This window comes from Bombus huntii, chromosome 16 (assembly GCF_024542735.1).
Source record: "Bombus huntii isolate Logan2020A chromosome 16, iyBomHunt1.1, whole genome shotgun sequence".
Lineage (NCBI taxonomy): Eukaryota > Metazoa > Arthropoda > Insecta > Hymenoptera > Apidae > Bombus > Bombus huntii.
In genome coordinates, this window is record NC_066253.1 from 8,160,144 (window position 1) to 8,182,101 (window position 21,958).

The 21,958-nt window shown below is 45.4% G+C and overlaps 4 protein-coding genes across 4 annotated transcripts in view; 2 read left to right on the forward strand and 2 right to left on the reverse strand.

Moving 5' to 3' along the window:
• Positions 1-1,847, forward strand: part of LOC126874756 (uncharacterized) — a 122,576-nt gene extending 120,729 nt beyond the window's left edge. The window contains exons 3-4 of the mRNA XM_050637114.1: positions 152-411; positions 585-1,847. Coding sequence (XP_050493071.1) covers positions 152-411; positions 585-1,847 — 1,523 coding nt within the window. The remainder of the gene's footprint in view (positions 1-151; positions 412-584) is intronic.
• LOC126874333 (uncharacterized) overlaps positions 1-21,958 on the reverse strand; it is a 268,457-nt gene that overhangs the window by 50,296 nt on the left and 196,203 nt on the right. The window lies entirely within an intron of this gene.
• LOC126874757 (uncharacterized) lies at positions 3,896-5,291 on the forward strand. Its single transcript, XM_050637115.1, has 2 exons — positions 3,896-5,203; positions 5,286-5,291. The coding sequence occupies exons 1-2, from the start codon at positions 3,896-3,898 to the stop codon at positions 5,289-5,291; spliced, it is 1,314 nt and encodes a 437-aa protein (XP_050493072.1).
• LOC126874758 (uncharacterized) lies at positions 13,414-14,712 on the reverse strand. Its single transcript, XM_050637116.1, has 3 exons — positions 14,646-14,712; positions 13,891-14,024; positions 13,414-13,719 (listed from the first exon to the last, which is right to left on the reverse strand). The coding sequence occupies exons 1-3, from the start codon at positions 14,710-14,712 to the stop codon at positions 13,414-13,416; spliced, it is 507 nt and encodes a 168-aa protein (XP_050493073.1).

The following is a 21,958-nucleotide window of genomic DNA, read 5'->3' on the forward strand; positions in this document are numbered from 1 at the left end:
CGTGGCGTCGATTGTTTAATCGTAACGGGAACTTACAACTCTCGTTGACGTGATATCTCGCGATCGCGTCTCTCCGCGAACGGTCGTAACATTTGGTCCTTCGAGCCGGATTACGTGCCAGTGAAGAGTGCACTTACCAGTGACCACACAGTGCCACGTGACTTTATCAAAACCAGCAGCGGGAGCAGGAGCATCCACTACAGCGAAACCAGTGACGTCAGACGCGTCATCTTCGAAGAAACACATCCCATTGGCAAGGGAACGCAACCACGCAGCCTTCCGTCGCAGCTGGACAATCATCAACGCAACGAATTTCACAACTTAACAATACAACCGAACGAGTGGCCGTCGGAAAGGAACAAGGCGTTCCTCACCAAACATACACGCGACCTCACGCCGCACGACAGTAAGGTAAGCTCGTTCCTTATTTCGACCATCTCCTATCCTCGGCAACGATGACGAGCGAAGACCAAATCATCTCCCTGCGTCGGAGACGAGGCTATTGTAGCGGCCGATTCACATATTTATCGAACCGACTGGACGAGTACGAGCAATCCGAGAGTCAGCAAAATTTCTTATTAAAGAATTACGAGAAACAACTGACCGAAGTTGCGAGTCAATTCGAAGCGATTCATCTCGAATTAGAAGTATTGGACGAGGAGGAACAAGCGCGCGGCTTCGAAATAAGGGATCAGTACGTCGCGGTAGACACAAGGTTACAAAATCTTCTGAGGAACGCGCAAACAGCTTCGCCGTCGACATCCATAAACCCTCCAACCTGTGCATCATCCGCAAGTTTAAATCCGATATCCATTAAATTACCAGATCTTCGGCTCCCTACTTTTGACGGAAGCTTAGAAAAATGGAACACGTTTTATGATACCTTTTCCTCCACAATCGATAAAAATCCTAGTCTCACTGACATACAGAAATTCCATTACCTGCAGTCCGCCCTGCAAGGAGAAGCAGCCGATTGTTTAAACGCGTTACCCCTTAGTAATGTAAACTACAGTCAGGCTATAGCCGTTCTCAAGGAAAGTTTCGAATGTCCACGATACACAGCTTTCAGTCACTGCATGGCAATAATTGATTATCCAAGGATAACCAAGGAATCTCCAACGGAATTAAGGCGCTTAGTCCACACATTTAAACAACACATATATGCATTGAACAAATTAGGAGAATCCTACCCCGATACCAGTGCTATGCTCAACAGCCTCATCCTCTCGAAAATACCACTAAGTATCCAAAAGCAATGGGAAATGACGCTGCCCAATAACGAGGTGCCTCCGTACATTCATTTACTAAACTTCCTAGAGAGATTAGCACGAAGCTCCAGACCGATCACCACGGTCAGACAAACAAGAGAATCATCGGAACAAACTACTCCGGTCCGTCAACGCGCATCACGAGGGCATGCACTTACGGCGACACAGGTTACTCCAACATGCCCCACCTGTCAAGGACCACACCCCATTTGGAGATGTGACACCTTCAAAACCAAATCCCTTCGCGAACGCATTCGGGAGGTCAAAAGAGCATCACTATGCCTCAACTGCCTCGGGAAAGGGCACACAACGAAGCATTGTTTCGCAGGATCATGTCGCGTATGCGGAGAACGACATCATACAATGCTGCATAGGACAAAACGCCATTCAGGGTCTCGTTCCAGCACGTCCAGCCCGAAATCTTCCCCATCAAATAGCCGATCCACAACACCTTCTTTGCCACCCTACGTATCACCCACTCGTCGCAAAAAGCACACAACAGACCACAGATCGGAAACACCACGAACAGCCGCGTCTCCAAGTCCACCGCCCAGTGACAAACGAACACACAACCAATGACGCCGACGATCGACGACTCCGTTGATGACCGAACATATCAAACCAATGGCATCCGAATTACTGTCCAATGATCTAGTCATCACAGCGCAGATTAATATTTTGAATGATAAACAGCAACCAATCCGTTGTCGAGCGTTGCTCGACACCGGATCCAGTATGAACTTCATTACCGAGGAATTAGCAAAATCGTTAAAGATAAGGCAAAACAAATGTTCGGTCCCGATCGGAGCTCTAGATACCTTGACAACGACCTCTAAGCGACACATCACGGCCACGATCACTTCCACTGACGGTACATACACGCGGACATTAACGTTCCTTATCATTCCAATCATATCAACCTTAATTCCCAGCGAACCCATCGATCGTTCGACACTTGAGATACCAAAAAATCTCAAATTGGCCGATCCACGATTTCATTTACCAGCTCCGATAGATGTACTACTAAGCTCAGGTTCAACACTCGCGTCGATGTGTGTGGGACAAGTCTCAACCTCACGCAGCCAGACGAGCCTGGACTGCGTCTGCAAAAGACGCGATTCGGATGGGTAATCGGGGGGAGTCCAACTTCCCAAACCGCTACAAACATATTTCACACATCCACGACGACTTTACAAGCAGACCTCGCGCGGTTTTGGGAAATCGATGAAGGACCCTCAATTAAACATATCTCAGAGGCAGATCGACGATGCGAAGAACACTTCCAAGCCCACACCCGACGCACCAGCGAAGGACGATACATCGTCGCTCTACCTTTCAACGATCAGCTTCAGTCACTCGGATCCTCTAAAACGCTGGCGAGTAAACGACTCGCCTTACTCAATCGCCGATTCCAGCACGACAAACGCTTCGAATCAGAATATCGAACGGTAATACAGGAATACCTGGCGTTGGGACACATGACGAAGGTCAATGACAACCACTCCGACGACAACGGATACTATTTACCCCATCATGGCGCGACCAAAGCATCGAGTCAAACCACCAAACTCCGTGTAGTTTTCGACGGATCGGCACCAAGCACTACCGGAGCCTCCTTAAACGATACACTTCACACAGGGCCCAAGTTACAGGAAGATTTATTTTATATATTAATTAGATTCCGTGCACATCAATACGTACTCACCGGCGACATCAAGAAAATGTATCGGCAATTCCCCGTACGACCAGAGGATCGGAAATATCAAAGGATATTATGGCACAGCGCGAGTGGAGAAACAGAAACATATGAGCTTAACACTGTAACGTTCGGTTTATCCGCAGCCCCGTATCTAGCTATTCGGTGCCTCAAGCAACTGGCAGAGGACGAAGGACATCGATTTCCACGTGCAGCACAGGTACTGCAGCGGGATTTCTACGTCGACGACGCTCTCACCGGAGCTGAAACGAAGGACGAAGCCCTCACGCTCAGAACAGAACTCACCAATTTACTTCAACTGGCCAGCTTAAACATACGAAAATGGGCGTCAAACGATAATGACTTATTACACGGACTTTCCTTAGAAGAAACAAATCACCAACATTTTTTGGGCGACTCGCAAACCTTGAAGACGCTGGGGGTGTTTTGGAATTCATCCGACGACTCTATTCTTTACTCGGTCGAAGTCAAACCCACGCCCTCCCGAGTCACGAAACGAATCATCAGCTCGGAGATTGCAAAAATTTACGATCCGCTCGGTCTGCTCGCACCGGTGATTGTTCGGGCCAAGATGCTACTTCAACGAATATGGTCGTCGAAAATCGATTGGGATGAATCACTTCCGATCGAGTTACATACAGAGTGGGAAAGGTACTATGCCCAATTACCTTTATTAAACAACGTCAGGTTCCCACGCAAGGCAATAATCGAGTCCGCAATGGAAATTGAACTGCATGGTTTCTGCGATGCCAGCGAAAAGGCTTACGGAGCCTGTGTTTATCTTCGAACCCTTAACACCAACGGCCGTGTTTAGACCCAACTTTTAACCGCAAAATCGAAAGTCGCCCCACTCAAGTGCCAGACCATTCCTCGGCTCGAGCTGAGCGGAGCACTCCTTCTTACGTCCCTGATGTCGACAGTACAACAAGCCCTATCACACAAAATTACTCGAACTATCTATTGGACCGATTCCACTATCGTCCTCCATTGGCTCAATACATCACCTCACACCCTTAAAACATTCGTCGCTAACAGAGTCTCCGAAATCCAAACAAAAACCAGCATCCGCGATTGGCGCCACGTTCCTACCGACGACAATCCCGCGGACTTAATATCACGCGGCCAAACACCCGAAGAGTTTCTGCGCCCAACCATCTGGCAGCACGGTCCTGCATGGCTCTACCAGCCGGAAAACTACTGGCCGACATGGGCGCTAACACCGCAAGTTGAAGTACCGGAGCAGAAGGGGGCGATTTGTCTGTCCGCGAACCTCGCCGATTACAGTTTGTTGCAAAGATATTCATCCGGGCCCAAGTTGATACGAATCATAGCTCGTTGCCTCCGTTGGAAACAGAAAAAGAACCGGGCGGCACCCCTAACCGTCACCGAATTACGCACAACACGCGATAAGCTAATAAAATTGTTGCAAAACATCCATTTCTCCGAGGAAATTCGTACACTCCAAAAAGATCGGAACGCGGCGATAAAGGGTAAGCTCACGCGACTCAATCCGTTCATAGACAAGGAAGGAATATTGCGAGTCGGGGGTCGACTCAGTCATTCGTCGATGACCTTCGCCCAGAAACATCCCATAATATTACCTAAGTCATCCGTTACAACACGCATCATAGAACACGAGCACAAGATCCACATGCATTCCGGAACGCAGGCTACGTTATACGCAGTAAGACAAAGATACTGGCCCGTCGACGGTCGAAGTCAAGTATGGCGGGCGATCAAAGGCTGCGTCCGCTGCTGCCGCGCTCAACCACCGCCGGTAGAATACGTGATGGGTAATCTGCCGGAGGCGCGAGTAACGGAATCTCGCCCATTCACAAACGTCGGCGTCGATTACTGCGGGCCGTTCCACATCAAGGAAAAACGAGATCGTAACCGTCGTCAGATAAAAGTATACGTAGCCATTTTCGTATGCCTAGCAATTAAAGCGGTACACATCGAGCTCGTTGACGATCTCACTAGCGAAGCCTTCATCGCCGCTCTTCGGCGATTTATCGCCCGACGAGGGTATTGCTCCACCATCCATTCTGATAACGGCACCAACTTCAGAGGAGCAAGCAACGAATTACGAGAGCTTCACGATTTATTACAATCGGACGATCACAAAGAAAAAGTAACCGCATTTTTAGCCGACAAACAAATCGAATGGCGCTTCATTCCCCCTCATTCACCGCATTTCGGTGGGCTATGGGAAGCAGCGGTGAAGTCATTTAAACGCCACCTCAGGCGTGTAGCCGGCAACGAGTTACTCACCTCTGAACAATTGAACACTCTTATCATAGAAATAGAAGCAGTCCTCAATTCCCGCCCGCTAACTCCTATCTCCACCGATCCAAATGATCTCCTAGTCCTCACTCCCGGACATTTTCTCATTGGCGATTCACTAATGTGCTTACGTGATCGAGATTTCAGAGACATTCCATCGAACCGACTCTCCAGATGGCAGCATATCCAACAGCTTAAACAGCATTTTTGGAACCGCTGGCATAAGGAGTATTTGAACGAGCTAACCAACCGCAATAAGTGGAGCAAGGGTGGACACGGCATCCAAAAAGGCACAATCGTCATCCTCAGAGAGGACAACGTTCCCTCCATGCATTGGCCTCTGGGCCGAGTTATCAACGTTTATCCAGGCGCCGATGGTGTCATCCGGACAGCTACAGTTCAGACGGCAAAGAGCGTTTTGGATCGGGCCGTCAAAAGGCTTGTACCACTGCCAATTCAACCCGATCTCGAGAAACCCGAACAACTAGCCACCGAGACGAACTAAGATGGGAACTTCAACCACATCTCGCTAATTTGATCGGTACCCTCTCAACGGGGGGAGAATGTTACGCCATGCGGCTTGCCATAGATCATATTCTTAACTGTCGATCGCGGCACTATAATGCCGCAGACGGATCGTCGCGGCTGCCCGGCAAACAAACATTGTAGTGGCAAGCGCATGGTTCATTAAGCAGAGCGACCTCCAGAAACGTCGACTCGTGGCCGTTATTTTACCTCGCGTAAAAGAATGTGGCGTGATCCGAACGTAGTGGGGGTCGCCTTCCAGAAAAAACGGAAAAAATCGAAAGGCGTGCAAAACTTTTCGAGAAGCCGAACCGTCAACACATCTCATATATCGCGCATTACTTATCAAGCAAAACGCAGTTACATTTCTTTTTGTTGTTCTCTTTATGTCTTCCTAGTTGATAATTTGTTAAAATAAACGTTAAGTTATTTGTGTTAATTCTGTGGAATTCATTGAACTACCCTTATTATCCTAATCGAAATAAGGGAATCGATCAGTTCGTGGCGTCGATTATTTAATCGTAACGGGAACTTACAACTCTCGTTGACGTGCTATCTCGCGATCGCGTCTCTCCGCGAACGATCGAAACACTCTGATATCCAGTCTGTGGCTTTTTGAGTTCCAGCAAATTGTTTTATGCTAAAGTCTATTTCTTCTATTTCACGTTTATCTCGTTTTTAGAGAGTCTCTAGAAGTCTTTCCATGTCCAAACTGGACTTTTCGATTTCCGTCTTTATTTTCCATGTGGGGGTAATTTCTGCTTCCTCTAGGAAAATGTCTCGGAATACGAAGTCTAAATCCGTATCGATATATAACGCTGCCATCTCGTCATCCATCGTGAGTTTAACGTTTCTATACTGGCCTACCTTGGTTAGACTGTTTGCGGCCTTCTTCACTGTTGGTGAACACAGTGGATTCAACCTAATTTCCCTTACATTGTCCGATTTCAATTTCTCTAACGTTGGGCCCTCTTTACTCGTGCCGTTAATTCCCTTCATCATGCTTTCCATATTGAGTAGAAGGAACTCCAGGCTCTTCATATGTCCCGTGGTATCCATTACTTCAGGCGTCCATCCTCCTCCTTCATCCGCGGATGATGAATGTTGGTTCTTCCACCGATTCCTTTCCTCTTCAATACTATCTTCCCCTCCTCCTTTAGTCCTGTCAGTTCTTATTTGTATCCGGAGTCATCCCGCAGGGAGGATTCGCTTTTGCGAGTCTATGGGGGCTGGCAAACCCACGTTCCCGCAGCCAGGGAGGACCGTCGGGACAAACGTCCCGCTTACGTGAGTCCTCTATGTACACCGCAAGGAAGGTTGCTGTGGTGTAAGACTAAGTCTTCCCCACGGAGCCTTGGGTAGTAGCGCACCCACGATCCTGAAGCCAAGGGTGAGACCGTCGGGAGAGCCGCCGAGGTACATTTCCTCAACCCCCGCTTACGTGAGTCTCATCTGGGTCTGACTGCACGGCGAGCAGGTAAGCCGTGCAGCAGAGACGTGGCGGTACATCCACAGGCGCGGTCCCACCGTTGACAATGAACGGTACCACGGGCGGTCGAGTGTTAGCCCAGAGGGCGTAGCGAACCCTCAGCTCGGCCAATTATGGGTATGGACTCGTGGTGGCAGTGGTTGTGGCCAAATGCTGGCAAGAGGGCCGATTTAAGGGGGACATGGTTTCTCCGAATGGCCTTCGGCGGGTGAGCAGCGTCCCACCTGCTCCGGATACCGTCCCGAGAAGACGGAAGGGCTTGGAAAGCGCCCCGTTCGACCTGAGACGAGTGAGCCTCCTGCGGACGATTATTTGAAGTAACGCGGTACTCGGTTGGGCGTATCCCAACTCCGATGGCTTCTAGGGTTGCCCGGGTGCTGTATAGATTCTATATCTGAGGAAAGCATCCGACACCAGAAACCACACTACATGTATACGGAGTCAGATTGTTACTCTGATCCATCAACTCCGCTTGGAAGTCAGCATCCATTTCGCTATCCTGTCCGGCTACCTAACTCTCTTCTTATCGGACCTTTCTCTCCTTGCTTTTGGTCCCCGGTCGTTTTTACCTCACGAGAGGTTGCCCTGGAACCGACCATTCTCTCGTCGTTCCTCAGTCGTTTGATGACCGTCGATGCAGGCCTGGGGTGGCACCACGCACAACATCGACGGGGTTTGGGGGCTCCGAAATCCCCGAGCCTTAATTTTTTTCTTTCCAGTTAGCCTGTTCATATTAATTATCAAAATAGAGTAGTCCGGGGGTATAGACAAGTTCGACATAAATCCATTCCTCCTTTTCCGTTTCCATTTCCGTTGCCAACGTCGTCATCAATTCGTTCTTCCATTCTCGTATCCATTTCCGTTGCCAAGGTCGTCATAATCGTATACCAAATATATCTAATGAAAGGACTATTTTCCAATTTCGGGGCAGGCGGTTCCATCACGCTAAGTTCATCGCGCGGTTTTACCATATTTCTTTGCCACTTTGATCTTCATCTTTTGAAAAGTTGTTACGTTTTTGTTTGATTTGTTTTGGTTGTGTTGTCGTTAATTTTTGAATTTAGATTAAATGGAAATTAGATTAAATTGTCTGATGTTTAATGCGATTGGCAATTAAACTCCACGTTTCGGCTAACCTGCTACGCGCAGGAGTACTGGCACGGGAGAGGATCAAAGTTGGTGAAAATAAATGTTCGCTTAATCCTATTATATTATTAGACAAATATTTTCCACAACAAATATTTATTCTAATTCTAATTGGGTATTGACAGAATTGTCGTTGAGATTTCGAATACTCCAAGTTACAATCGTTGGCGATACCTTTTCACTCTTATTAATTACAAGATTTTAATTTATTTGACTTTCAATAATTTACAAATTGACAAATACAAACACGTCGATTAACAAAACTGACAACAACTGGGAACTAATGAAACAAAAAACTAAAAGCTAAAGGACTAAAGAACTTAAGAACTAAGAGCAAAAAACTAAGAGCTAAAGGAACTAAGAGCTGAAAAACTAAGGAACTAAAGAATTGAAAGGCAAAGGAACTGAGAAATTAAGAGCTAAAGGAATTGAGAACTAATCGCTATGAACAAAGAAATAACTTGCCAAGAATTTGGGAACTGATCGCCAAGAACCAAGGAATTAATCACCAAGAACTGAGGAATTAACTACTCTGAACTAAAGATCTACTTATCTCTCTATCTTCTATGTCGCTACGCTTATTTATAATTAGGTCTACCGTGGAGGGGTCGTCATGTGACGGGTTGTGAGGCTCGAATTTGGTTTCTATACAAATTGTTAAATTTTATTTGAATCTCAAATTGAAACGCTCACTCGCGCTATTGGTAGTTTTAGTCTACGTTACGGCGCGTACGCAGCGCAAGACGTGACATAAGTAATATAACAAAAACAGCTATTATACCAAATAGGAATGGTGCTGAGTAGATAATCATATTGTTCAGTTTTACTATTTCGGGTATATCTTGTTGAGCGTTAGTTTTTCTACAAAATAATGCGCATTGAAAGGGAACTCATGATTTCTTCTTTAATAAGAGTAGGACAGGGGAGGGAACAACAAAATGACAGATATTGAGAACGCACAATAGACGAGTTCGTATAGCATAAAATATATCGTGCAGGTGCAAGGAAACAATGAACAAGAATAGAAAGATTGGAAAATCAAAAAAAAGTGTCACTTTCTATCACCCAGAAATAATGTAGAAAAATACAGCAGTTTCGTCAGCAGCAGTAAATAATCATGCAGCATTAAAATGCGACACAACGAAACCACAAAACAAAACGACATAGTACGCGGAGAAGAATTTATAATTAAAGAAATTAATGAAGCAAAACTGTCGCAGCGCCACAAACTGCTGACACAATGAAGAGATATGTAAAATGACTAAATTGAACAAAGAAAACAACATTACAAGCAGCGAACATAACAATAATAGAGTAAAACATGTCATTAAGCGTAAAACTCAACAGCAAGAACAAAGGTAGCAACACTGTGGGAAGCCAACTATTACAAAAATTAAATGCAATGGTAAAAAGTTGCTAGAATTACTGTAAGAAAAGAAATCTAAAGTCCATAATCACGAAAACTCGTCATACGTATCGGAGTCCGTAAATAGTACCGTCATGGATGATAAGGGAAACAAAAGAAATAACGAAGTATGAACAAACCCACCGATGACGAAGAAAAAGAAAATAACGAATTTTCTGGTAAATCTAACGGTGAACGTGCACAAATCAGGGTCAAAAAAGAATCCATTGCTATGCACGCAACATATACACCAACGAACATCGCATCAGATAGCCCGTACTATTTACCACAAAATATTTACTAAAATATAATAATACACAATAATTCGCAAATAGAACTAAAACAGGAAAACATGTAACCAGCTTATTAAATGAACCGTTCCGTTCGCGAAGGACTCAATACACACACAAAATACACACTATACACACTAAATTAACATAAATCACAATTAACTCCAAGCACGTTATGTAAAACTTAGTTACAATGATACGTTAAGAACGCGACTGTTATAAGGGTAGAGACCGGTAAAGATATGTTGACTATTCTAAGGATACAGAATAAGTGAAGTTTATTGGCGATACTGTGTCTGAGGAAAGCTTGGGGTGGGTGTGTCTAAGGACACGGGACTATCGGATTTGTTGATGATAATTTTGGTTAAGGAAGTGAGGGCAGTAGACACCGTCTCCGATTGGATAATAAGACGGTTGGTGGACCAGGAAGGGTTTTAGCCGCCCTCGTGAGAAAGTTGCTAACGGAACATACCAGACGTGAGGAAAAACTAACTTTCCGTGTTAAACCGTAGTAAACAATACACGTAAAAGGAAACCTAAGACAAGAGATACTCGCTTGGTCTGAAGGACCTTAACTATGAAAATTCCAAAACCCCCGGTGGGTACTTAGGACTATTGAGGGTACGCGCCAAGGATGTGCAGACATCTGGGCGCCATGCTGCCTGCGGTGTGTGGCCTGGTCTCTGATGTGAACTGACGTTACAGCTCCACAGGTGTATCAACAGAGAAACGCGTGGATAAATTGTAAGGTAGAAAATATATTTTAATACAGAATTGTAAGTACAAGTAGAAATATAATTTGAGCTGATCCAGATCCGCGCGCTAGTGTCACGACCGTCTCAGTTCAAAACCGGAGATAAAGATGCGGCGGCACTCGGCAACAATATATGTCGCCGAAGCGAAGTGCCTAATGAACTATCAGTATCCCAACGGTGCTTCCGCCGAATGTTCGAGAAGAAGACGTGCGTGGCAACAGTCGCAAATGCCTAACAAACTCGACGACAGTGGGGATATTGAGAGGTGACAAAATAAAAATAACCGAATCCGATCGGAAGTCGAGTTGTAAGAGTTAGTCTTGAAAAGTCACGCTTAGAGCTCGTAAGCAAATTGTAAACCAGGTGTTAGAAAAAAAAATAAAGTTCTTCTTTCATTTTTCATCTTAAATTTGTTTTTTTTGTGTGTGTGTTATTTTACGTTACACTACCAGTGTTGCTCTATAACTGAAAACCCTGAAGCCAACGTCGCCTGTCTACCGTCAATGGTCTGCCTTCGTCCCAGTCTTTTGTCTATACGGTGTCGATGGCTTCAGTGCTTGAAAATACTAAAAAGACCAGATGTAGGGTTTTCTTATAAGCGGTGACCACTTCAACAGTAACAACAAAAATACATGCACATTCAGCAACATAAACATAGCTGCCAACCGAGACACAGATTTAATCCCATCGAACCTTTTCACAAATTACAATGAGCTAAAGTCAACCTTCAAAAAACTTAACAATAAAAAATCATCAAGTCTTGACAATATCCCTACTAGTCTTAAAAAATCTACTACCTTTATAATCTACGACTACAGCATAGATTGAAAAACGCAATTTCAAACTACTTGCACAGGCTGTTATTTTAGAATCATCTCGTTATCAGTCCAACAATTGTAAAACAATCACTGAGCAGACGTAAATGAAATTGATAAATAACGAATTCTTTGCAATAATAATAGTTAACAATGAACAAATTGGAGACATTTTGCAAACGGAACCAGTCAATGAACTACCCTTACAAGATGCAAAAGGTTTCATCTCGATAACTCAATCCAATCCAGAATAACTGATGAATTTTTATACATAAAAATTGGATTTGTGCAAAAAAAATAGTTTACAAAAAACAAATGGAAAAATATTTCGTAACTGAACCAACGGGAAATTATGTCTTATAATGAGTAAAAAGTGTCATCCTGATTGATCAAGCTGTTTCCGAAAAATCGGTAAACATAACAATTTTTATTCAGAGAGAGTAAAACGTAATATGACGTTAGACAAACATTATTCGTCTGCCAGGAAGAGATAACTGCATCGGTATAAACGTTCAAATGAAACCACAGACTCTACACGCGTTTGCTTTTTTCAGACATACATCACTAATGTTACCTGAAGATAAGCTTCACTCACTCTCTCGTTATTATTACTTGAATACAAACAAAGAATAGTATTCTTCCCTAATCTTCCAGAAGCACAAAAATTAGCTTTCGCGAAATTTCTACTACAAATATATCTATTTATTAAATCATTTCAATCATGTAGTCCGAAATTCCACATTACAAATAGTTCATCACTATTACTAAGAAACGAGTAAAAGCTCATAACCATCCGTGTTGAGATACATTTAATTGTGTTGATTATATGACATTAAGATGACATTGAACATGAAAAAGATAATAAAATTCTTACATGACGTTGGGTTAGTATGTGAACTTACTTCGTAATGTGCTCAGTGTAATGTCTATTAATGGCAATATGCTATCTGAAGCGAGAAATCACGGATGCTTTTCCTATCTCTCCCGACTTGATAGCTTCATAAGCTACTACTGCGTTTGTCTTCCGGGTACAACTTTAGACGGTTAAGCTAAAGCTAAATACCAAGTCATATCACTATAATTAAATAGGGATACGTTACAATTTATAATCGTAGGCTTATTATAATCTATTGTTTTTATTTTAAAACAAACAGAAATGCATATCCTTACAGAAATCCATATCCTTATATCCATACAGAAATCCTTATCCAAACATCATCGCGACATTTCATCAACAAGTGACGGTTATTATATCAACTGAAATTTTGTGATTTACTATCCTTAGCACGCAAGATAACGTGTCATCTGTTAGCGCCAATTGATACCTACTTTGATTTTATGCATTTCATAGTAAAAGAGCATTCGCATTTATATATTAACCCAAATATAACATAATCTTAAACCTAAATTTACTAATTGTGGATATTTATTGACAGATAATAATTTAAAAATTCATATCCATACTCATTCCTATTTTAAACCTATTTTTTTGTTTCGAGAGGAGGGGAAAATGCAATTACGCATACCCAGGTACGCTAGCGCGCCCCTGGATTATATGGGGCTCGGCAAGATGATAGCGCCTTTATCCACTAAAAAACCCCTCTTCTGTCTCTCTCCTCTATCGGTACAAGAACCGACCCTCGAACCACCTCTCGGCATTACTTCAGGGTCGGTCTTCTTACTGAATGTACCTCTCATCTTATTATGATCTCCTTTCAGTCTATCTTCTCTTTCTTTTCTCCATGTTCCTCTCCTGATCTTGTCTAGCTATCATTATCTTTCGGCAAATCCCTTGGAATCTAACCCAGTTCTCCTCGCTACTGACAACCAGGTCGATTACGTTGTTGATTGTCAGTATTTCGCCTACGTAATTTTCCAACAATGTCCTTTCATTGATCCATCTAGGGCAACTTAACAACGTATGCTCTGCATCATCACCTTCGGCAACACAATCCCAGCACCTTGAGTGTGTCTCTTTCCTAATCGTTCTCCTATATTCATTGAATGTTTCATGTCCACTCAAGATCTGCATGATATAGTGATCGATGATCCTTTTATTATTCTTAAAAGTGCAGGCTTTCTGGTCCAATTATTTTCTTTGTAATAGAGCTACTCTTCCCTCCATATTTTCTTCGATCATTAACGACATCTTCGGAATGTTCTTGTTTCTCTGTATTACTAGGGCTTTGACTCATACCGGTGTAGCATAAAGCACCACCAACTCCCACACTCCGCAATAGAGTTTTCTAACTGAGTCGGTGGGCCCATTGAGGTTCGGCAACAATGTCCTAATCGCAGCTATTAGGGTACAAACCATGCCATAGGCCTTTTCTAGATGTAATGAGAATTTTCTATTATTGTACTATTGCACTCCAAGATACATTCTTTTTCTTTTTTTTGCGCAAGGAGGGGTATATGCATTACGCATACCCACTGTCCCGCGTCACTGGGTTATGTGGAACTCGGCAGATAGTACCGCCATACCCACTAAAAACCCCTTCTCTTCCCAAACCTTCGTAGAGCGGAGATTCTCTCCGGCACCGCTAAATAAGCATACTTCAGCGAGACCCCAGTCGACGCATCAGCTCCTTCTATAGCTATACTCCCACATTCTCATCAAGTAATGTGTGCGTTTGAGGGCCTGACCTTTTGGTCGACCGCGCCATACCTGAAGTAAAAGCTCATACTGGCTTCGCATTTAGATGTTCGCGTTCGACTCTCGTCTACATTCTAGCTGCCCTCTCCTTGCAGGTCATTGGACAAGGTGAATCCCTACCCTTTCGGGCGGCAGCTCGCTCAGCCGGCGCCACGCGATGCGTGCGTTGCGCCGCGGCGTTACCAGCGGGAGCCACGAGGACGCGGAGCTGTCAGCATATAGCTCGGCCCCAGCAGGTTGGCTCTTCAGCCGATTATTCCTGTACCGTCTCGGCACCCATTTTGTATGTGTACCACCTGCACCGACGGTCACAGGTTCCCACATTCTCATCAATGATTGCTCCTCGCAATCACATTTCCTCATGCTATCATTCTTGGACAGAGTACCCCCGGTTCCTTTCACCAAATTTAATGACCGTCGATCTTCTACCCGGTCTACTATCCCTATTATTCATCCTTATAACTGGGCACGGCAAAATATCTGTGATGTGCCTGACATTAACTCCGTTGTGCTTCACGCACAGGGTGCATCTCGGCTACTATTCTTCTTCAATTTGCTTGCCACAAACGAAACATTACCAACGCTCTATCGTCTTTTAGCTTAGTAGAACATAGATCTTCTAAATCTTCTTCCTTATTCTCCCGCCAGGATCTCCACTTATACTGAGCCCTCAATTTAAAAATTGCATCATCCCTTTGTGGTGGCATACAAAAATGAAATTGGCCGCCCGCCATCAAATGATTCTGCCGACATGTCGAGGTTCATCTTGCTCTCTCGCCCCTCATTTCTCTCGTCCACCGAGCTCCTCTCCAAGTTCCACCTAGGTTTAAAGGGGTTCTTCGCCTTAGTTGGGTCCTTCTTGTCTGATGACGCAATCGAGTCACCCCCCCACCTCGGCTCTAACCGGTGAAACGCTCGCTTCTACATTACGTTTGGTGGAGCGATTACGTCGCTCACCGAATATGATTGATCCCCGGTCACTTTATCTGAGCGAGAGATGGTCCTGGCACCGACCCTCCTCCCCTCGTTTGTCCAGTCGCTAGATGACCGTCGGGTCGAACCTGGTACGCCACTCGAAGCACCGACGGGGCCTGGGGACTCCGAAACCCCCTGCGCCGTAATTCTTTTCTCTGTAATGTACTTATCCATATTTATGTTTAAATAAGGCGCATCGTGCAAGAGCATAGCCAAATTCTTCGTACCATTATGCCATCTCCTTCCGAAAGAGTACCAACCATAATCCACAAGCAAAGCCAACGTCACAATAAATAAGCCATCAACCCATGTAGTATCACTATACGAACTAAATAACCATCCTTCACGTACCCCAAAAATCATCAAATTACTTTATGAACAAATCGCAGTTATATAAATGTGTGCAGAAATGTGTGAATACATTAATAATCTCTCGAATCCCATTCGTATGTCCTTCTGTCGAATATACCTCCTTTAATCTAAATAATACTCAAATTTTCGTTTGATTTGTACGTTCGGCTTGTCAGACACATTCGTAAATCCGCTATATTATATTTACCACAACCCACCGACATTACATTAAACGAAATTAATTATTAAATTATACAACCTAATTTACCTAACATTAGGAACTTACTTCGAGCCGCCTCTACCTTAGTCAGCAACCACGCGGTCCGTAAGTTGGCAATGTCTAGCCAATATAGCGCGAACTAAATACCCTGCGCGGCACTTCAGACCAATACACGCGCACTACCTTAGATATTTCGCATGACAGTACTTACCCCGTTCACAGCATGGCGCCGACTACCAGTCGTAGTGCGCGTCGCTGTTATATTCGCTACTCGAACATAATTTTAACTAAAAAGCGCCATGCACTCAAACAAAACGCAAGTGACTACCATAAAACGGTCTCGAGGTGACATTCATTACCTAACATCCGTATATTCGTCCACACAATCGCGCGGTGATTTATAAATATACCTAAGCCTATCACGCGCTTCAGAAACTGTCAAACTTCCACATGTGTTATAATGCAGATGCAAGTGCATACCCACGCAATTTATCGATAATCAACATACTAACTACCGTCAGATAGATCTTACCCGCTCTATACATCTCTCTAATGACATTCAGTATTATCTACTATTTATGGAACTTTCGCCGAGCCGACTCTATCTCAGGCACTCCAAGATACCTAACCTCCTGTTTAGTCACCAACAGGTAGTTTCCCATATTGATGCCCATTACCTTGGAATACGCTTTCCGGTAAGTAGAATCACCTCCGTCTTGTCTTGGGCCAATTTCAATCCAGTTTGGGCACACCACCGAGTGACCGTTCTCATTGCTACACAGGAGCTGTTCCCTATCTCCTCCTGCTTTTTCGTTGCAATTATTATTGCCAGGTTGTCAGCAAAGGCAATCGCGTTTAGGCTTGGAATAGTCTGTAGCTCTATCAACAAGCCGTCATAAATGATATTCCACAAGAGTGGTCCGAGGATAGATCCTTGTGGAACTCCAGCAAAAACGTTTCTTTTTACTATTCCTATTTACTTTTGCTATTTATATCATATGTAATTATTTTCCTGTCCTCCAGATAGCTACTAAGAAGTATCTGGATCCTTCGGTCATTCTTCTTCCTTCTGCCTCTTCGAGGATCTTATTCCAACTAGGAGTATTAAACGCGTTTTTGATATCGATCGCTGCGATTACGTATATTATGTTTTTCCTCTTACAGGTTTCCGCGAAGTCGTCGACCGGCACACAGCGTCGGCCGTACTCTTCTTTTTCCTAAATCCACATGGATTTATATGGATTTATATGGAATTTATGTGGGTCGAGGCCTACACTTCTCTCGATCAGGATCTTAAACGTGTGCTCCCAGACTTTACTGAGTGCTAGTACCACACTGATCGGCCGAAATGATGATCAAATGTGTAGGATCTTTCCCCGGTTTCGGAATGAGAACCAACCTCACCACCTTCCATATCACTAATATCTTTCCACTTCTATTAACCTCGTTTAATACTCTTAGCAGTTTGTCCGTTGTTTTTTCCTCTATTAGTTTTACTACTATTCCTGGTATGCCGTCCACTCCCGCATATTTGTTAGGATTTATCTTTTTACGAGCTGCTATCAGATCATCCTCCATAATTATTAAATCACCTTCGCCGTTGTCTCCGTTACAACCCTCATCTGCTCTACCTGTCCACTCAGTTGGCCTAGTTTGGAAAAATGCGTCAACAATTTTTTGGACCTTATTTACGTGCAGGCCGTCTGTTTGGACTTTCGATCTATCTTGAATATAATAGTGCGATAAGGCCTCCCCTATGGGTTCCTGTCCAACGTGACGCAAATCTCTTTTCACCCTTTTTCTTTATTTTCGCGACTCTTCCCCGTAAGTTCTTTCTTTTTGATTTTAAATTCCTGGATTAATTGATCCGCGTACTGCAATCCTCTTGCTTTGGCTCTCTGAGCTTCCCTTGACACCGCCAGTAATTTCTATTCTTTCTTTCTACAGGAGGATAAATTGTCTTTAATTCGGTGGCACGTGTCGTTTCTACAGTAGCCTGGAAACCTTCTCCATATGCGTCTTCGTCGTTAGAATTATGTATGTCGGATTAAGGTTCGAATTTTGGGGGCGTTCGATGAACCTTTACTTACTTTACCATCGCGGATGTAGCTAATGTTTATTGGTACAAATGTGGACACTACAAGAGACACTAATTACACTATGAGTAATAGCGGCGATAGGATGGTCGAAATGATGGACAACGAATTCAGGTTCGATAACAAATCCACGGTCCACGGGATGACGAGTACCAACGTAATCCACGATTCGGATAACTTTCTCGATAACTCAATCAGCAATTCGCCTAACGACTAACTAACTAACTGACTAACCCCTAATCCAAATAATACTGCCTTTATATATTCCTGTCTCCACCTCTCGGGTCAATTTTTGTTTTTAAGGAGAGCCATATAATCATTCCATACCTCTGTCAGGTACACGTCCCTCCTGTGACCGTGGCTACGTCCAGTGACCCGTTATGTCACTTCGAGCCCGAACCTATCGTCATAAAGCCAGATTGGAACATTAAAACTATTTCTTATTTTTATTACTTAAGTGTAGCTATAGTAAATGTCTGGACTAGGGTATTGGGGGTTTTCCCAACATTCCAGACGGGAAATCCCGATGTTCATTCATCTCCGACATGTATAAATAATTTTTGACAATTTAGGTCAAATTTTAAAATAAAATTATCTGTATCCATTTCCTTCGTTAAGTATTTAAAATTTTCGACATTACGTCTCGTCTTAATAGTTTTAAAATCCTGTAAAACATAAGGATGGACAGAGGCTGACCGCACATTGGGTATTTTACCTGCCTTGTGTTTCCTGGCCAGTCCTCTGTCCATATTGATTATCCTTACTCCTTTCAGAATATTTTCGATCTGGTGCACTCTTTATATAATATTCACACGTTTATCGCTGCCAAATCTAAAATATTGAAAAACACTTGAAGGGGCCATCGGAAACTCTCTGCTTTCACACTATATTTGCGTGTTATCTGGTCAACGACGTCCACGCCAAACTTTGTTTTATTATAAAAGGTAATGGTTTTTGGAACACGTTTATAATTGTCTTCTACTTGTACACCTGTATGTTTGGTGCTTAAAAGGAGGAGTTTTACGTTAGATTTACATTTATACACAGTAAGCGTGCAGTTTTCTGATTTATATAAATGTGAGGAAAACAAAGTCATCTTGTCCTTTTTTCCCTTCGCTAGATTTGACAGTTCTCTTTCGTTCGACAGAATGGTCCCAACCAAGGTTGTTCTTTCTGCAAGCAATTTTTTATGTGTTTCATTATGTGTCTATCAATTATCAATTCGAAAGCACTAGTTACACAACACGACATAATATTTTTCTTAGCATAGCCAGTAGACCCTGCGATATCCTTTTAATATCACACGAACGAGCGTCCTACCCCTAGATCCCCCGCTTTCAGTTTTATCCACTGTGTCCCGTCAACTGCAATTTCAATTTTACCTATTATATTTTGGGATGTGTTGGAATGCTCGTCCTCTCATCCTCGGAGTCAAAACTAGAAAGAATATGCATTCTTTTCTTATTACGATACACTTTCAAGAACTTTTCCTCTTCGCTATCTTAAGATCCTTCTATCTCTCCACTTTCAATGTATTCAGAACTTTCACTGTCAGCTTCGCTTTTGGCCTAATTCCTACTGATCTTCTTTGGAGGTGTCCTCAGAACAATCTTCATTGATATTGACAATTTTGTTCAATACCTTATTATATCTCCTGGATTTACTCATGATTGCTAGAAAAGGGGGATTGGTCAAAATAAAAAGATACTGTGGCCAAATTCAATTACCCTTTTCTTCCGCGAGGAGGGGAAAATACAGTTACGCATACCCAATGACCCGCGTCACTGGGTTAAGTGGGACTCAGCAGGTGGACCAGGGGGAGCACGAGGCGGCTACGGGTTCTCAGGGCGTAGGACCACGCCCTGGGAAACCCCGATGAATCTGATATTCTCATACAGCCGGATGGTGACTGGTCGGCCCCCGCCAGTTTTCCGATCCGGTGCGGAGAACCTCGGAGAAGTTGGTGGGCCCGTATCTGCCAAGACCACTCAACTCACCTTCTTGTGGGGCTCTCCGTCACCCTACACCAGCCTTGACCGGTGCAGGGAGCGAAAGAGTGAGCGGCACCAGGATGGAAACCCCTGTTGACGACCTCGACGATTTCTCAGAATTACAATGGACAGAAAAACGAATCAAAGAATCGTTTACGGTGCAGGGGAGGGATACCACACTAACGGCGCAGCGGCGGGTTGTAAAGCGGGCCCTGCTGCGTCGTCATCGAACAACCGTGGCCGTCCGGGGGTGGGCCGTCAGGCCCCTGGACACGCTCATGCGTCTGGCGAAGGGGACACACGAACTGGAGGGTCTCGGAGAGGGTCGGAGGAACCCGACGTTATGACCGTCGGTCCGGGATCTTCGCGGGATGGGAGGCGGGGGGGGGGGGGGGGGGGTGAGTTATGCTCTTTCTATTCGACCGTTGCGAGCACGCTCGGCAAGCGGTCGTGCCGCAGGATTACCGAATCCACAGAAAGCACCGCCTCCGGCGCCAACGGTCGCAACGGCGGCGCGGGACGCGCCTGCGGGGGATCCGGACTCTGCGCTGCTGCCGGCTCCCGGTAAAAGGAAGAAGAGGGGCGCGAGGCGCGGGACGGATACTGACACCGATACCGACGTCGAGGCAGCCACTGTGGCCGCCACCGCCTCTACCATACGCGGCGGTACCGACGGCAGCGACGACACGCGGAGTGACGAAATGAGGATCGGACAGGTCGACAAGCAAGCGACCGTGAAGGACACGGAACCGACCCACGATCAGGAAGAGGAGGACGTCGCATACCTGCGAAGGAGGGTGCGCCTTCTGGTGAGAGAGGCTAGTCGTCTCCAAGAGACGGTGGAACGGCTGACCAAGGAATGCACGTAGAGAGCAGCCAAAGTTGATAACAACAACGGCGAAGGACAAGAGGTGGGGATCACGGGGGGACCACCCTCGGGCCCCAACGGGAACGGTTATGGGTCCACCTCCCCCACCTCCCCCACATCCCTGGTCAGCATCGCGCCGTCTCTGTTGTCCCAGCGGGTCGGAGAGTAATACACATACCAAGGGAACGGATAGATTCGATGGTCCAGGACCTCGAGATCCACTAGAGGGTTTCAAGATCCTGCTCCTCCGCAAGTTGGAGAAGTGTCGGCAAGAAATAGTGCCGGGGGGAGCGGTCCCCCAGCTACGGAGGCTGGCTCCGCCGCAAGAACCATACAAGCACGATTGCGGTCGGCGAAAGATACCTCGCGGTCGACCGTGGAGTCCTCAGCCGACGAGGCAGGATTTCTTATCGTCCTAGGAGGAGGAAGAGGGAGAGCGGGGCGAAAGAACAGGAAGCCCACGGCGCAACCTCTTCCAACGGTCAATGCGCCGACCGAGGACGCAAGAACCAAGGGACGGGTATCGTCGTCTCTTCCGTCGTCGACATTGCGAACGAGGGTCTTAGCTCCCGGGGCGGTGACCAGAAGCGGCGGAACGAGAGCAAGGAATTTCGCGGAGGTGGCCGCTCGGCCTCCGGTGTGCCCTCGCACGGGAAAGGAATCCATGAGGGGGCAGGAAAGAGACGCAACGCTCGTGGGCGGGACACGCACAGCGAGAAAGTGCCCAGTCTTCCCAGACCCCCACGGTGTGCCGCGGTATCGCTCACCGTGAGGGACGACTCGGGCTTCACGTACAGGGATGCGATGTCGGTGGTGAAGAGGGAAGTCCAGCTCTCCGAACTCGACATCACGGAGTTAAGACCGAGGAGGGCGATCACGGGGGCGCTGCTGTTCGAAATTTCAGGCCAGGACCCTGAGAGTAAAGCATCGCGACTGGCCGGGCGGATGGCGGCCACGCTGAAGGATTTGCCCGCCAAGGTAACCGTGCCGCGAAGGACGGCCGAGCTAAGAGTGACTGGACTGGAGGACTCGATCACCTCGGAGGAGGTGACAGCCGCCGTTGCTGAGACCGGGGGCTGCCACGCCGATGAGGCCAACGTGGGAGTCA